This window comes from Grampus griseus, assembly GCF_964374135.1.
Source record: "Grampus griseus genome assembly, chromosome: 14".
Lineage (NCBI taxonomy): Eukaryota > Metazoa > Chordata > Mammalia > Artiodactyla > Delphinidae > Grampus > Grampus griseus.
In genome coordinates this window covers 19265515-19282521 of record NC_139008.1, presented here as the reverse complement: position 1 = coordinate 19282521, position 17007 = coordinate 19265515, and the positions used below count along the sequence as shown (strand labels likewise).

General features: G+C 45.9%; 1 protein-coding gene across 3 annotated transcripts in view; it reads left to right on the top strand.

Moving 5' to 3' along the window:
* The window catches only part of TNRC6A (trinucleotide repeat containing adaptor 6A), a 96676-nt gene extending 83994 nt beyond the window's left edge, over positions 1–12682 (top strand). For all 3 annotated transcript variants that reach the window (XM_082671118.1, XM_082671117.1, XM_082671116.1), the window contains 7 exons: positions 3023–3181; positions 3850–3990; positions 5414–5521; positions 6746–6967; positions 9113–9183; positions 9971–10110; positions 10625–12682. In XM_082671118.1, coding sequence (XP_082527244.1) covers positions 3023–3181; positions 3850–3990; positions 5414–5521; positions 6746–6967; positions 9113–9183; positions 9971–10110; positions 10625–11000 — 1217 coding nt within the window. In that variant the 3' untranslated portion in view covers positions 11001–12682. The remainder of the gene's footprint in view (positions 1–3022; positions 3182–3849; positions 3991–5413; positions 5522–6745; positions 6968–9112; positions 9184–9970; positions 10111–10624) is intronic.
* Positions 12683–17007: the final 4325 nt, after the last annotated feature.

Genomic DNA, 17007 nt, shown 5'->3' with positions numbered 1-17007 from the left:
TCTCAGCTTTCATCATTATTGTTATTGCCGTCATTGTCATCTCATGAGTGCCCTACCTCTAAGACGGCACCACTTCTCCAGTGTAAATCCAGCTCTATTTGCTTAAACTAAACCTACCACATAAATTTTACATTTCATTTTTCTGATGCTCTCCCATGCAGTGTCTAATAGAATGTAATTGGATCATGGCTGCCGCTTAAGTTGTGTCTATTGTCCTTTTAAATAAAATGAAGTTTGAATAAGTAGATATTGTTTCTTTTTAAAAAGGGGGGCGGATGCTTTCATCATTGCTGGTTCTTGTGTAAGAATTAATCACTTCAGATTTGGCAGTTATGCTTACTTACTGTATTACTTGCAACTACTACTTTATATATCCCACTGTATTTCCAAGTGGTTTTAATTAGCCTAAGATACATAGTTCACTACGATAAAAGTAATAACTAGATGAGGAAGCCAGAGAAGAGAGGGAAATGGAATTGGTGGAATAACTGAATCAAGTCAGGGATAGGTTAGTGCCCACCAGTGAGTGGCATGAGGTCTTGTATTTTACCAGAAGCTCATAGCTGGAGCAGCCTTGAGTCCATGAACCAGGGCTTTCCTTACATCTGTTTCAAACTCTACATGAATGGACAAGACACTTGGTTTTCCTTCTGTCGTCAAATCCAAGTTCATCTGATGCGCAGTGAGGCCAAACAAACTGAAATGTCAGAGTTTGGAATAGAGAACGGAGTATTGCAAGGCCAAACAAGGAGAATGGACAGCTTGTGCTCAAAAAGCGCAAACTCCCCAATGCTTTTAAGGGGGGGAAGAATTTTTATAGGCGAAATTGGGGTGGGGGGGCTACAGGGGGTGTAACCTTCCTCTGGTTGATTGGTGGGGAAATAACACGGTGGTGTTCCAGGAGTCTCAGTCGTTAGCCCTCTGGTCCCATCCAGTCTGTGGTCCAGTGTTTGTGATCAGCCTGAAGTTACCATCCCCCACCTGGGCTGGGGGCCTCAGTTCCTGTAGAAGAGCTCAGATTTCTATCAGGTTGTGATGTATATCTTTTGAGGAGGAACCAGGATCCGGCCGGTGGCTACACTATTGCTTCTTGACTGCCTTTCCTTTGTTTCTGCATTCCCTCACTCCCCAGATGAGTAACTGTTTGAATCTGCCCTTTGGGGCTCAGGGAAGGTCTAGGAGGCTGAAACCTTTTTTCTACAAACAAGAAATGGGGGACATGGAATGGCTTTTGTACACGGGAGGGCCACACAGGGACCTGCTCAATTTTACTTTCTTCACCCTTGCTCCTCCCCATTCCAGAAATTGTACCTCCTTCAATCAAGTTATTAAAGCTAGAAGTTTAAGAGGCATTCTCTTTTTCAAAAAGTTTGAGATAATTTACATATAATACAATTTCTCCTTTTAAAGTATAAAATTCTGTGGCTTTCAGTAACATTCTCAGTTGGGTATCCATCGAACAATCAACTTTTTTTTTTAACTTTTTTTTTGCTTGGTTTTGGCTGCGTTGGGTCTTTGTTGCTGCACGTGGGCTTTCTCTAGTTGCGGTGAGCAGGGGCTACTCTTCATTGCAGTGCGTGGGCTTCTCATTGCAGTGGCTTCTCTTGTTGCGGAGCACAGGCTCTAGGTGCGCGGGCTTCAGTAGTTGCGGCACGCAGGCTCAGTAGTTGTAGCTCGCAGGCTCTAGAGCGCAGGCTCAGTAGTTGTGGTGCACGGGCTTAGTTGCTCCACGGCATGTTGGATCTTCCCAGACCAGGGCTCGAATCTGTCCCCTGCATTGGCAGGCGGATTCTTAACCACTGCGCCACCAGGGAAGCCCCACACAATCAACTTTTGAACATTTTCCTTACCCTAGAAGAACCCCTTAGGTGTCATTTCTCCCACCTCCATTTTCCCATCTCTCTAGCCATAAGTAAAAACTAATATTTTTGTTTTCTGTAGATGTGTCTGTATTGGACATTTCATATAAGTGGAAGCGTATAATATCTGGTCTTTTTTGACTGGTATTTTTGGCTTGGCATAATGTTTTCGAGGTTCATCGTGTTGTAGCATGCACATGTATTTCACTCCTTTTTATAGTTGAATTGGACAATATGTACCACATTATGTTTGTGCATTCATCTGTTGATGGGTATTTGGGCCTAAGAGACATTCTTGATTTCTTCCTTTCTCCAGTCTGCACGTTGAGTCCATCTGTGAATAGTACCCATTCTACTTCCAAAATACATAGTGTATGCTGCATCTGTTGTGTCTCCTAATGGTCTCCCTGCTTCTATGCTAGCCTTCCTTCCATTTTCCACACTGCAGCAAATGTGACCTCAAAACAAATGGGGTTGTATTACTTCCCTTCCTAAAACCCCTCAGCATAAAGAACTCCTTGCCAAGTCCTACAAAGCCCTGTCTGAGGGTGTTGTAAATTCTGATGCTTTCAGGGAACAGGCAGGGCATAGGCCAGTCTGGAGTGGTAGGGCCTGGGACAGCTGGAGTGTGCACACCCCACCTCAGGATCTTTGAATTCCAAGCATTTAAAACAAAATGTACTTGGTCATCCCTGCCCTTCAAGATCAGGGCCCCACTCCTTCATGTTGTTCTCTCTCCCGTTTACTGTTTTTCAGGCAAAATGATCTTTCAGTTCCTCAAATGTGCCGAACAGTTTTTCTCCTCAAGTCTTTGTGCAGGCCGCACCCACTGGCTAGAATCTTTTCCCCCAGACTCTCCATGCTGTCCCTGCCCCCTCCTTGACACACATTCTCTCCTTCTGCCCTCTGTCCATTTACTTGGCTTTTTGTGAAAATATACTGTCGTTGTGGGCAAGGGCCTCATTCATATCAGAGGCTAGAAGTGATTGAAATCTGGAAGAAAGCACAGGGCTTTCTTTTCTCCTCACATCTTCACATAATCTACAGGACAGTTTGGAACCCACAGATCTAATGAAAAGTTTTCTTACTATATTTGACAAACTACAAGAAATAAATGTGATACTATATTTTGGTCACATTTCCCTTCCATTTTCTCTCTTTAGGTGCTATTTCAAGTGGTTTCAGGCTGGAAGAGTCTCCATTTGTTCCCTATGACTTTATGAACAGCAGTACTTCACCAGCCAGTCCTCCGGGTTCAGTAGGAGATGGCTGGCCACGTGCCAAATCGCCTAACGGCTCTAGCAGTGTTAATTGGCCACCAGGTAAAATGCCGACGTCTTCTTTTATGAGAGTTTGTGTCCATTAAGGTTTCGATACCTCTAGATATACTAATGATTTGGCCCTGAATCTGTGATTGGACTGAACTACGCGAAGGATGAGGAAGAACACAGAAATGGGAAAGGGAAGTTGAGCCCAGGTCTTGGGCTGATGAGTGGCCTGGCCCATTGCCAGCGCCTTTATGCTCCAGTCTGTGAAGGCGGGGTTAGTCCCACAAAGGGATTAGGCCAGCGCGAAGAATGATATAAACCTTCATTCCTTGTTCTTCTCTAGCTGTGTCTGGAGACAGAGGTGACAGCATTTGCATTTACTGAGGAATCACCAGAAATGCACCTATGACCTGTTTCGTCCTCTCCAACTTGCTGTGGCTTTGTGATTTGTAATAAAGCACTTTAAAGTGTTACTTTTTTTTTTTTTTTAAAGTGTTACTTCTAAGGATATATAAACCCAGAAAAAAGTTGCAAGTTATTCATAAAAAACAGTATATTAATTGTGATATTGAGTCAGCCTGTTAGAGTATTGGAAAATAATTTGAGAGTATTGGGAGATATTTGATAATTGCATAGACTTTAGGAATAAAACTTTTGGGTAGTTACCGATGGATTTTCAGCTGATGATTAAGCCTGAACTAATTTTAAATTTTTATTTCCAGAATTTCGCCCTGGTGAACCATGGAAAGGTTATCCAAACATTGACCCTGAAACTGACCCTTATGTCACTCCTGGCAGTGTCATAAACAATCTTTCAATTAATACTGTGCGGGAAGTCGACCACCTCAGGGACAGGAACAGTGGTATGTAGGCGGATACGACTCAGGATTTCTGAATGATGCAGGACAGTGGCTCAAAGTAGATGTGAAAGTTTGAGCAGCGAGAGTCACTCCAGCACAGCACAGCGCCTGACCTCCAAGGGGCTCGTGACAGGGATAACAGAATTCTCGGTTTCCCGTGGGTGACTCTTCAGCCACTTTTAAAATGATGAGGATTTATTATCACTTGATGGGGTAAACGCAAAGGACCAGCAGACACTTGCTTTCCAGTAACTATTAACAACTGAAGGTTGTTACCCATTTTATAACAAGTTTCCGTATTGTGGTTATTAAGAAATGGGTGTTTCTTATGGAAGATGTTATATTATTATTTGTTTATACACTCTGGATGTTAAAGAACTTTCATCTGGAGAAGGAATTGGCTTTCTTTGTCTCCCAGAGACTGAAAATAAGAAAAATTTAAGGGTCGCTGCAGTCCAGATGCACTTTTAGTGGGTTATCCAATGAAATCCTCCTCCCACCTACCCCGTGGTTGTCTTTCACCCCAGGCATATGTAAGTACTCCATGCATGCAGTAGAAGAAAGGTGAATGAAATGAGTGACGATCTCTTCTCTTTCTGTAACGTACAGCCTCACAGCTGTCCCCTTAAACAGTTTGTAATAAAGAAAATGTAGAACAGTCAGCACTTTGTTAAATACAGATGTGTTACCAGGTGTTTGCCAGGTCACAGTGGTAAGATGAGAATCCTCATCATTCTAAAACGACTGAGTTTAGCAGCCAGCTGTGTATAGCAATAGTTAAAGCCACTCACTGCCTTCACAGGAGAACGTGGGGACGGAGCCAGCAATAAAACCTCACAGCCTGGTGGTTAATGAAAGAGTCTGGCAGCAGGAGCTGTTGCAGTGATCCCCATTAATGGTCGGGTCTGGAGCTAAACTAGGGTAGCGGTCAAGGGGATTTTTTTAAAAAATAGGAAGAAAGGCTAGGTTTTCGAGACTGAATGTAGGGCACGATGGGAGGGGACAGAGGCCTGGCTCACTGGTAGTGCCAGTGTCAGGGCACCTTGGTGAGCTGCCCAATAAGAAGTCATTAGAGTTCCGAGACAGACTGGGAGCCCTGGTGGAGCCCACTGCTGAGAAGCAGGGCTGCTGTTGTCTCTTGCTGGATCCCGTTGTTGGGGTGCGTTCTCACAGACAGTTATTAGAAGACCGGAATGGGAGGGATACCTCTTGAGCCACGGTGGAAACAGTGAGCAAGCTCTCCACGTGCTGTTTTGAAGGCAGGAAGGAAGCTACAGTCATGGGCACCGTTCCCGTGGCCCTGAACGTGGCTGTTTCCTTTCTGTGGCATACTGTTAAGGTGCAGGTCCACTGGGTGCTTTTGCTTCTTCTCGAATGCCATGTCCCCTGCTCTGGGGATGACTAATTGTGCTCTTTTCCTGTGTAGGGTCATCCTCATCCTTGAACACCACGCTGCCTTCAACTAGTGCCTGGTCATCCATTCGTGCCTCCAACTACAACGTTCCCCTCAGCAGTACAGCACAAAGCACTTCAGGTGGGCCTTGTCCTGGGTTTGCCAAGGCTCTGGCAGAGGAAGGGGCAGAACCTGGGGCCAGGGCCGTTGTGTTCACCTCTTCTTTTGATTCAGAGTCTTCTTTTCAGGGAGCTGGGAGAGTATATTTCTGAGCCTGGGAAGATATTTTTAACACCATTTGCCCCCTTTTAAAATTTACTGTCTCCAGTAGTCATTTACTAAAATAATCAGGTTTCACTGAATAGCCACTCTCATCTGAGAGCTGTCTCAGATTAAATATAATTTAGTTCGAAGCAGTAGTCCTCAACAATCTGTAGTGAAGGACCTTTTACTTTTTTAATGCCCAATCCTTTGCAAACTGGTAACTTTTGTAAAATACAGTAAACCTGGACTTCGAGTTGCTGGAGTACACACTTGGGAGTTACAGCAGCATCAGATTGCTGTTAAGAGTTTACAAACGCTCACTCTGAATTTCTGTATTTGTACTGTCACAGACCAGTAATAAACTGTGTTGTGACCAGTCTTCCCATCACACTTTGAGACGTGCTGACTTAAAGACATGCTCCTTATGAGCAGGTAGAAAAAATAATTGATGGTGACAGAAGTTATAAAATTTTCTATCCCCTTCTGCTCGCTCATTTTTTTGGGTTTATTTCGATTTAGTTTTCTGTGTTCCTGGCTGTGCACTGGACCCATAGGCAAGTTGCTTAACCTCTCTGAACCTCAGTAAAATGTGTGTGAGGATTAGAGGTAGCGTACACCAAGCGCCCAGCAGCCCAGCGCTCAGCATAGAGTAGCCCCCAGCGAATGTCTGCTGTGAAGATTCCCTGAGTTAGGGCTGCTTTTGTAGTCCTTTTTTCATGAATGAATAACACAATGCTAAATCAAATGGCCTAAGTGTTGGTCCTGAGCAGCTCATTATGGTTGTTAAGGTATGGAGTTCCCACTTGCTACTTTCGAGCAGCTCAAAGCAGTGTTCAATGTAGTTGTATACGCTGGACTAAGGGTTTCACAGGTCTTAAAACTATTAATGAGACAGACAGTCTGTTTTGAGGCAAGGGAGCGGTTTCCTTTTGGCTTTTTGTTTGTTCTGCAGTTTAGTTTGATTTGGGGTTTTTTTTAAGTTTTTTTGTTTGTTTGATTTGCTTTTAGTGGGGGAATGAGTGTTGTCATTATTTAAATTTTCTCTTTTCTGAAAGCGTTTATCTCCCCTCTTGCCCACTTTTGTTTTTTTCCTTTGAGTAGCCAGAAATAGTGATTCCAAATTGACATGGTCTCCTGGTTCAGTTACAAACACCTCTCTGGCTCATGAGCTGTGGAAGGTCCCTTTGCCACCTAAAAACATCACTGCTCCGTCCCGCCCACCTCCGGGACTGACTGGTCAGAAGCCACCCTTGTCTACGTGGGATAATTCTCCCCTTCGTGTAGGTGGAGGATGGGGAAATTCTGACGCCAGGTATACCCCAGGTAAGACGACATGCATAAGGTTTCATGTGGTTTATTTGCTGAACACTAATCAGTACCAACAGCCTAGTTTAACAGAGACCTAAATAGCAGACTGTTGCATCCTCTATAAAGTAAGATTAGAACTTAACGTAAGATTCCTAGTTCATTGCTATCTTCTGCAATTGCCATGCTTTTGAGAGTCTTAAATTTTATTTTAAATTTTGCCCAGTTTACTTACATTTCCCCAAAGACACACCTGTCAGTGATAAAGTTAATGGAATGGCGATCTCCTTTCTTTCAGAAGTTCCTCAGGGGCTCATCTTATTAGGTATAGTAACTTCCTGCTCATGGCAGGCTTGTCATAATACCACGTCACATGGAGCAGAAGTGTCATCTGACAAGCCCAGGGAGGTGGGAGCAGCCCACCTGGACCTTGAAGAATGGGGTCTGTTTGGGTGAAAGCTTGGCCTGTACTTAGGATGATCATAAAATTTATTGATTAAACAGGGACGTTTGAGAGTGAAAAGGGGTGCTGTTAATTAACTGTACAGGCCTAAACCAGACTGTCCCAGGAAAACTGGGACAGATGGTTCCCTTACCTCTCTACTCCTTCCGTAAATGGCTAGCACTGGATTTGTACTGGCATCATGTCCTCACCCGCCTCCGCACAACATACACAACACACAGAGCCACAAATACAACTCAGAGCTCGTCTACCAGTTCATCCGTTCTACCCCACCCCTCAAATGCACCGAACTTTCTCATCTCCAGGCTGAAAATTGCAGTAAAACCTCATTAATAGTTTCTTCTTTGGACAGGTGATTGGCTGAAATAAAACTTGCAGTGTTTCCTTTGGGGGAAAGTTTTAATTATGTGAAAAAAGCACATGAGTCTGTTCTAAGCCACTGAATGCAAGTTAGTGTAATTGGTGTCGTGTGTAAGTGGTTCTTTCAGGCCACAGATGTGTTTTGGATGCCGGCTAAGTGCCTGGTGGCACCCTCACCCTCAGGAGGGTTGGTGGAGTTGAATGGGCTCAGGAAGCCTGTAAGAGTCACAGCCAGGCCAGCAGAGGGCGCAGCATGTGCCAGGCACAGAGACCTGGGAAAGCACAAGCGTTTCCTGCTGGAGTTGCTGGAGCTTGGCAAGGGGTGGTGTTCAGGGCGAGCTGAGTGGGCACGAGCTGTGTCACGCAGCCATCTTCCTAAGCCACCCGGAGTGTTTCTGAGGCACTGTTTTTTTGTTTTTTTTTTTAAGTTCTTTTTTTTTTTTTTTTAACACACACACACTGTATTTTATTTTTACAAGAGATAAATAAACTGACAGCAAGCATTGTAAATGGATGACCACAACAAAAGCTACAATGACTGCAGTTACCACACACGCACACTATGTCATAATATTGACATTCAGTCCAGGAATCCTCCACTGTAACAGCTCCTTTACTTTGCAGTGAAAATTGATTTGTATATTTTTTGCCTCTGAGTCCTTGTGGGATTTTTTTTTTTATATTCAAACAGAAAGTCACATAAATTATAATCATCCTCATCAGGTCTGAGGCACTTTTAAGTAGTTGTAGGCAGAATTGACTTGATCATGTCTTAAAGCTCTGCTGCTGGGAGGGAGAGACGATGCTGTAGGGCCACGCAGGAGAGCCAGGTGTGGAGCCCCTGTGGTAGCCCAGACTGAAACGAGGAATGTCTGGACGACTGCAAGCTCTTAAATCCCCTCGAACTTCACACCCTGTGGGACGTACATGCAGTCATCGGTTGATAACCTGAGATCATCGTGAGCTGAGGCGATTCCCCAAAGGCTACCATTTGCGATAGTTCTAGCTTTATAAATGGGAAGACCCCAAAGGCATCTGGCCTTTGGTTCACTAGCCCACCGTGTGATGAGCTGGCAGCCCTCTGAGCCCCCTCCACCCAGAGGCAGAGCCACGTGCCCCAGAAATTAACACCTGGTCAGAGCTGGAGTGAGCCGGCATCTTGGGCCCACAGAGAAAATACCCCATGTAGACGCACAGGTAAGTAAGAAGGAAGAGGAGGACGCCACGAGCCCAGATGGTCCTCCTGAATGTCTGCAGTTTGACTGGAGTATGTATGTCCTGAACAGTCATTCAGGCCACAGTCTTGGAAAACTGACTTGTCCTTTTTCTTCCTTGTTTAGGTTCCAGCTGGGGTGAGAGCAGCTCAGGGAGAATAACAAATTGGCTTGTTCTGAAAAACCTTACACCTCAGGTAAGAACATCAGGTATCCTGGCTTATGTGGATACGCCAGGTAGCATGGAAGCAAAGGTTTGCATTCTGGTTGAAGTCTGAGATGGGGACTACCCAGGCCTTCCAAAGTGGTGCTGAGTAGATGTCAAGGCCGGGCAGAGAAAACAGCAGAGAATGGTCTTCAGATGCCTCAGGCAGGCTGGTGGTCTGACCCAGTGGTTTTTACACTGTAAAATGCATGGGAGCTGACCGAAAATAGAGAGTCCTAGGCCTCACCCCACAGACTCTCATTTAGTATATCTGGGCTAGGGTCAGGGACCTGCATTTCCATAAGGGCATTCAGATGGATTTGATGCAGGTGGTCCTTGTACTGCACTTTGAGAAAACTTGTCTGCCCTTTTAGATGAGAACATTTTCTTAGTCCCTGGACTGCCCCCTCCTCTGGAGGCTGGGTGTTAAGAGCCCACCCCCCTCCTCCCCAGGGAGCAGTGCCTTGATGCATCCTGTCCTCAGGGCAGGGAAGAGAGAAGACATGAAGCCACAGCAGGGGCAGTGACTAACTAAGGAATTGGGGATCTGGGGAATGTCCAGGAGTCTAGAGGCCACAGAGGTATGGCTCTGGGACCAGTGGAGGTGGGGAGGGGGGCACTGTACCCTGTCACAGCAGTGAGTCCCAGTGAAGAGTGGCACCAGGAGTGAAGAACCTTGGGCAAGAGAGAAAGGACCAGAGTCCCAGCCTGGGACAACCTACCCGGACAGTCTTCATAGCGGTGCATCTAATTGGCAGTTCCCACGCTCTGTTTCCTAGATTGACGGCTCAACTCTGCGCACTCTGTGCATGCAGCATGGCCCACTGATCACATTCCACCTGAACCTCCCGCATGGAAATGCTTTGGTCCGTTACAGTTCAAAAGAAGAGGTAGTGAAGGCACAAAAGTCTCTGCACATGTAAGTTGGCCATTCTGCGCATGGCACCTGGAAAATGCCCTTGGGATTGCAAGTTTGGAATTCTCTCGTTAGGGCTCCCTTGTGTGTATGAAAGTGCAGCTGGTGACTCTGTGTGCCATCTCTGGGCCAGCACTTGGGGTCCCGCAGTGAGCGCTTCATAAAAGCTGCCGCCTCACTGTGCCTTGGGCTCCAGGGGCAGCGCTCAGAAAGGGATGCATCACACCAGATGCAAATGGCCCTAGAAAGTCCCTTAAATTGCTTGTTAGGGACAAGAAGACATGATCTTGATGCCACAGCAGCACCGGGTGGCACGGCTGGGCCTGGAGAGCCCTGGGCGCTGTGCCCCCGCCGTGTGCAGCCTCCGGGGCACACGCTGGCTGGAAGGGAGGGCACGCTGGGTCCTTGTGTGCCCCGCCCTCTCCCTCTCGCCCTCCACTGCTTTTGTAGCAGAGACAGTGTCACCCTGACTTTGACCCAGACCCCTCAGCTAGCCCGCTGTGTCTCTCTCCTCCAGGTGTGTACTGGGGAACACTACTATTCTTGCTGAGCTTGCCAGTGAAGAGGAGATCAGTCGTTTCTTTGCACAAAGTCAGTCTCTGACCCCTTCTCCCAGCTGGCAGTCCCTCGGGTCCAGCCAGAGCCGGCTGGGCTCCCTCGACTGTTCCCACTCCTTCTCCAGCCGGGCCGATCTCAATCACTGGAATGGTGCTGGGCTGTCGGGAGCCAACTGTGGAGAGCTTCACGGCACTTCCCTCTGGGGGACCCCACATTATTCCACAAGCTTGTGGGGTCCCCCAAGCAGCAGCGACCCCCGGGGAATTAGCAGCCCGTCCCCCATTAACGCTTTTCTTTCTGTTGACCACCTGGGTGGGGGTGGAGAGTCCATGTAACAGTGTAGACTCGACTCAGAACTGCGACCTCAAGACGCGAAAGAAAGGAGCACTAAGTTGGGCTCGCCGCCTGCAGCCAGGGCCACCTGTGGGAACAGCTATTCTCTGCACATTTTCCACTTTGTTTTCCCTGAAACATATCAGTTTGAATACTTGAATCATGCAGGCCAATATTATAATGTGAAAAGGTATCTATCTATTTACACTCCCAAATAGCGCCATACATGCTACACCGTATAGAATGAGCTCACTTGTGTATATTCATCATGTTTAGCCTTTGGGTTCTTTTTTTTAATTTTCCCCTTTCTACCCCTCCCCCCCCCATTCATTCTTTTTCTCTTCTTTCTTTCTTTTTGCAAAACCATTTTTTTGGGCTGATAATGTATGAGCTTTTAACTTTGCACTGAATGATGTTCTCTCCGTCTAATCGGCAATATGGGGGGGCAGCTGTTCCAGTGTAAATGTTTACTCAAGGATGTTCTTAAAAGGTGTGCGCTCTCTACTATGCCTTGATGTTTGCCTACCTTATTGTGGTATCGTGGAGTTTAAAAGATCAAGTTATGATACTGACTTAGGACTATAAATGAAAGTATTGCACCAGTTTTTTCATGTTATAAAACTAAAGAATTCGCTCTGCAGTTTGAAAAACTGTGGCCACAGCTGTGACTTGCAGCCCACCTGCCACCCAGGACGGGCCCTGCACTTTGAATAGGCTTTCCATTTTGTTTTGAAGGTTCCCACGTTGAACCTTCTTGTTTACAGATTTTTTTGTTTGTTTTTTGAGAAAAAAATGTTTACTCTTCCATCATTTAAAAAAAAAAATTAAAAGACAAAAAAAAAAATGGAGGATGATTTAAAAGATGCTTTCTATCTCTGGGAAAAAGGAGCAGCATTTGGCCATGTTCTTTTGTTTTTCTATTCCTGTCCTAAATCAAAGAGCATGGTTCTCAGGAAAACCAGTTCCCCAGTTTAAAAAAAAAAAAAAACAACAAAAAAAAAAACCTCCTTGTAGTTTCTTATAGGAAAAAAAGAAAAACCCCAACTTTTAGCACTGATACTACATATTGCTCTGTTAAAGAATCTTCTCTGCCAAAAAGAAAAAAAACAAAAAACAAAAAAACGCTTAAAGCTGGAGTTTGAGATTCTGCTTTCAGATGCTGTCTTTTTATTAGTGAGTGATGATGGTTTGCTAATAATCAGTAGGTAATAATTTTTTTGTAATCCCATCAAGTGGCTCTATATGTTTCTGCTCTCTTGTGACTGTGTTAATGTTTAACTGTTGTACCTTAAAGCCGAAATCAGTAACTATGCATACTGTAACCAAGGTATTGGGCTTACAGAATTGTTCGTTGTATAAAGAAAATTTTAAATGTTGTTGCAAACTAACGAGTTACACCATTTTTAAAATTTCTTTCTCCTTTCCCCTCTTTTGCCCACAAATGGTATTATAATGCTTGCTTAGTCAAAGAAGAGAGACTAAACAAGGGTAAAAATTTTAACAGTACAGAATTTGCCATCATTTCATTGCCTTGATTCTAACTGTTTGTGTCCTAAGATGCAAAAGAAGTCAGTGGCTTTTAACTGTTTACAAATAGAATGTGATTGTAAAATGTACAGTTTGGTTGTGTTTGAATTATGAAATTTCTTCAGATATAATAAACCATGACTTTTTGGCTGCTCAACATTAATTGTCTCTTTTTTGTGAATTTATTTGTACGCTCTTTTTTATAATGAAAGTTTCAAAGTTGCTATGTATGAGGGTTCTCATAGAGCAACTGGTAAAAATCTAAGCAAATATTTGAATATTTTATCCGAACTTATACACAATTTCACCCTGAAATAATGTGAGAACAGTGGGAAACTGTCGCTTGCTCCTTCCGGCCCTCTGAGCATCTTTGGGATCTTGTCGCTCAAAACTCTTCTGTGACTCATCTTCCCCACCATTTGTGCCCATCTCAAGCCTCAGCAAGAGACCATTTGGAACATGAAGCTTAATGACTTGACAGTGTTCTAGTGTTAAACTCTCATACCTCTGTTACACAACGAGAAATGCCACAGCCTGGACTGGCCTTTTTCTTCCCCCTTCACGGCCCTCCTCCCTCCTCACTGCAGGAGCTCCGGGGCAGAACCTGTGTACGTATTTCAGTGTATGACTTCAGATCATGCTCCAACTTGCCAGGTGTAAGCTAATGTTGGTGGACACCTTAATATAAGCAAATGTTGTTCAATGCATTCAATGTATATTGACTTCCATACTGGTTTTTCCAAAAACCAAAGGTAGCTTTGAAAAACCACGTCTGGAAATGTTTGGAACGTTAAGCTGATTGACCTTTTGGGGCTTTGAGTAGTATATAATTGACTTCATAACTGCGTTAATTGTATTGTTAAAGTGTTTGGGAGTTTTTTGCGCTTGTTTTGTGAAAATAAAGTGTTTGATTTAAAAAATTAAAAAGTGGTTTGGTGTTTGCCTAGTCCTTAAATACAACAGGTCTGGTCCCTAAGCGACTGTGTTACTCCTAAATCTTTCTTAATCTCTCCCAATTGCCTGTCCCTCAGTCCTTAGTCCAGGCCATTAGTTTGACCGTGACATTCCCCTGGGTCTGTGACCTCAAGTCACTAACAGCCTGTAAGAGTTGATCTAAACATTGTAACACGTCCAGTCATGCATCTCCAAATATAGCTCGCAAGGGCCACACAGCTTCCGTGCCCCTGGACGTGTCTTAGCTCTAGACATCCTGAGCTGCTGTGCCTTGCTGCTGTGGCTCCACTCTCCTTCCCCTGTAGGCCTGCCCAACCCTGCCTTCCCCTCAAAGACAGTAATCACTGGGTTCAGCTTACCCGGGTCAAATTTAGGTGCATCTTCCCGTTGGTGCTTGCTTCAAAACCATGGTCCCCTTTCTGATCATTGCTGTTGATGAATGAGCTGCAGCCAGTGCATAATCTCTTGCTAGTCTTTGTAATCCACGTGGTCACACACACAGTAGTTGCTGAGTAGATATTGAAGGGATAACAGCTGTTGCCCGTTGACATTTGAGGACCAAAAATTGTGGTAGTGCCGTGCTGTCAAACTGTGAGGGTGCATGAACCAGGGAAGGTGGAGGTGAAGTTCTTGACAGGTAGGGTCTACGTAGTGTTAAGGGTAACGACTGAGCCAAAGGAGGAGATGGCTGAATCAAGACGGGAGCGACAAGGAGGTTGCACTGAGCAAGCTGGCTTAACATTTGGCCGAGAGATAATTTGCATGCATTGGGACTGGACTGATTTTCCCTCTTCAAAACTTAGGAGATCTTTTCCAGTCGATCCTTTGATTTCAGATGTGAGCGGCGGGGTCCCCAGATGAGAGCCAGAAACCACCCAGATGAAACTTGAGAGCCCCTTACAGAGACCAGGGCTTTGGCCCTGCCTCTGAGTAGGTGTTCGCAGGGTCCCGGGGGGAGGGGATAACAGTAACAGTATGTTAAAGGCTTCTCTACACACCTAGTGTTCGTACGTGTTTTCTCATTTTCAGAGCACCCCAGCCTGGCCCTAGAACAGGAAACACAAAGTCCTAGTACAGTGTGGCTCAAATTGTCCACCAACACACTCCCCAAGTTAAGGAGAGGATAGAAGATGTGGATCTCTCTGGGATCTGGGGGCAGAGTTTTGAGCTCTTCACTTCAGGTTAAAGCTGCATATGAATGTTGCATTTGGCTCCGTGATACCCATTTTCACCTAGAAATAATGTTTCAAATAGCCAGTTAAATTGCTGTTCTTCAAAAAGTCTCTGCTGCTTCAGAAAGATGGGCCATGATAAGGCCCACGAACCCCACTTGAATTGAAGCAGGGCTGGAGAGCTCCAGCTCCGGATGACTTGAGTGGCAGAGATTGCTCTGGTAAAGGGGCATCAGAGTGACTTCCCAGTCCTGATGTTAACACAAGTTCACGTGCCCAACGGACAGTGAGGCCAAACAAATTGAAACGTCGGAGTTTGGAGCAGAGAGAGGTTTATTGCAAGGCCATGCAAGGAGACAAGGTGGCTCATGCCTTAAAAAGCCTCAAGCTCCAGGGGTTTCAGCAAAGCATTCTTAAAAGCCAGGTGAGGGAGCGGGGGTCCCAGGGTACCGACGTGAGGGAACAGGGCGGTGTCACAGGGGTTAACTTTATCAGTCCTTAGGCTCCAGGAGGCCTGGGGCTATGTGCTCATGGTCATCAAGTAGTTAACATCTTCCATTTGGTGGGGGGCAGTTTCACGTCTGCAGAACAACCCAGGAAATTTGCATCAAATACCATTATCTAGGTACTTCATGGAGGAGCGAAAGCAGAGTATCTGGGGGAAGGTCCCCATAGAGTCCTGCTAGGTTACACTGAGTCTCTGGGGCCCTGTCTCAGCCCTCAGGGACCAGTGTGCCCCTGTCCTGGCCAGCCATTGACTCACTAGGTGGGGAAGCACCCCAACCTGCTGGTACAGCAGGGCTGGGCTTTGAATAGTGAGGGAAGCTGTATCCACAGTCCAGCAACTTCCAGAAGAGGACAAACATGGATCCCAGGATCTAAACAGTCTGCAAGCCTGAATCCAATTCATGGACCCCATTACCATGTTACCGTTGTAGCCAAAATCTGGCCTCTGTACCCGGTACCGAATTGAGTCTCAGAGACGGAGTTTTGGGTGAAGTAGAAAAGAATAGCTTCATTGCTTTGCCAGGCAAAAGGGGCCACAGCGGGCTAGTGCCCTCAAAACTGTGTGTCCTGACCTGGAGGGGTCAGTGAGATTTATAGTAATGGTTCCAAGAGGGTGTGGTCAGCTTGTGGACATTCTTCTGATTGGTTGATGGTGAGGCAATTGGGAGTCAGCATCATCAACCTTCTGGATCCATCCAGTCTGGGTCTGTGCTTGTGGGCAGCATACAGTTAACTTCTCCCACCTGGTGGGTGTTTCAGTATCTGCAACACAGCTCAAAAACATTGTTACGTGTATCCTTTGAGGGGGAACCAGGACCCTGCCCCAAGGCTGCACAATTGTTTCTAGGCTGCTCCTTCCTTGTCTGCATCCCCTCCCTTCCCTGATTAGCAACTGTTTGAACCTGCCCTTTGGAACTCAGGGAAGGGCATGGAGGCTGAATGAAGCCTTTTTCCTGCAAACAAGAAATGGGGGACCCAGAAAGGCTTTTGTGCCCAGGAGCCCCACAGGGTCCTGCTCAGTTTCACCATATCACTGAACCACCTGGGTTTTTGCTAATTTCATAGTTTTAGAAATCAACCCCTGGGGCTTCCCTGGTGGTGCAGTGGTTAAGAATCCGCCTGCCAATGCAGGGGACACGGGTTTGATCCCTGATCCAGGAAGATCCCACATGCCACCGAACAACTAACCCCGTGCGCCACAACTACTGGGCCTGTGCTCTAGAGCCCACGAGCCACAACGACTGAGCTCGCGTGCTGCATCGACTGAAGCCCGCGCACCTAGAGCCTGTGCTCCACAATAAGAGAAGCCACTGTAATGAGAAGCCCGCACACTGCGACAAAGACCCAACACAAAAATAAATGAATAAATTTATTTTTAAAAAAATAATAAAAAATAAAGACCATCTTAGTTACATAAGTAGCGGTTCAGGTGATGGGCAGAAGTGGGATTTCCTGAGTGCCTAAGGCCCAGGGAACATGGCAGAGGGAAAGCTCTTCCCATGGGCCCACCCATGCCCTTGAGAGTAGGTACCATTTGGACTTCCCTGGTGGTCCAGTGATTAAGATTCCATTCGTGCTTCCACTGCAGGGGGCATGGGTTCCATCCCTCACTGGAGAATTAAGATCCCCCATGCCGTGTGGCCAAAAAAAAAAAAAAGAGGGGGAGAGTATGTAAAAGAACCTTTATCGGTTAAGGGCGTGGCTTTTGGAATTAGACCACTCTGGGTTGAAATTCTCATCAGACCACCTACCAGCTCAGTCCCTGACCCCCAACATCAACAATCCATCTGCTTTTCCTCCAAAAGAGATCCTTAATCTGACCATCTCTCCATCCTCAGCCCCACGACCT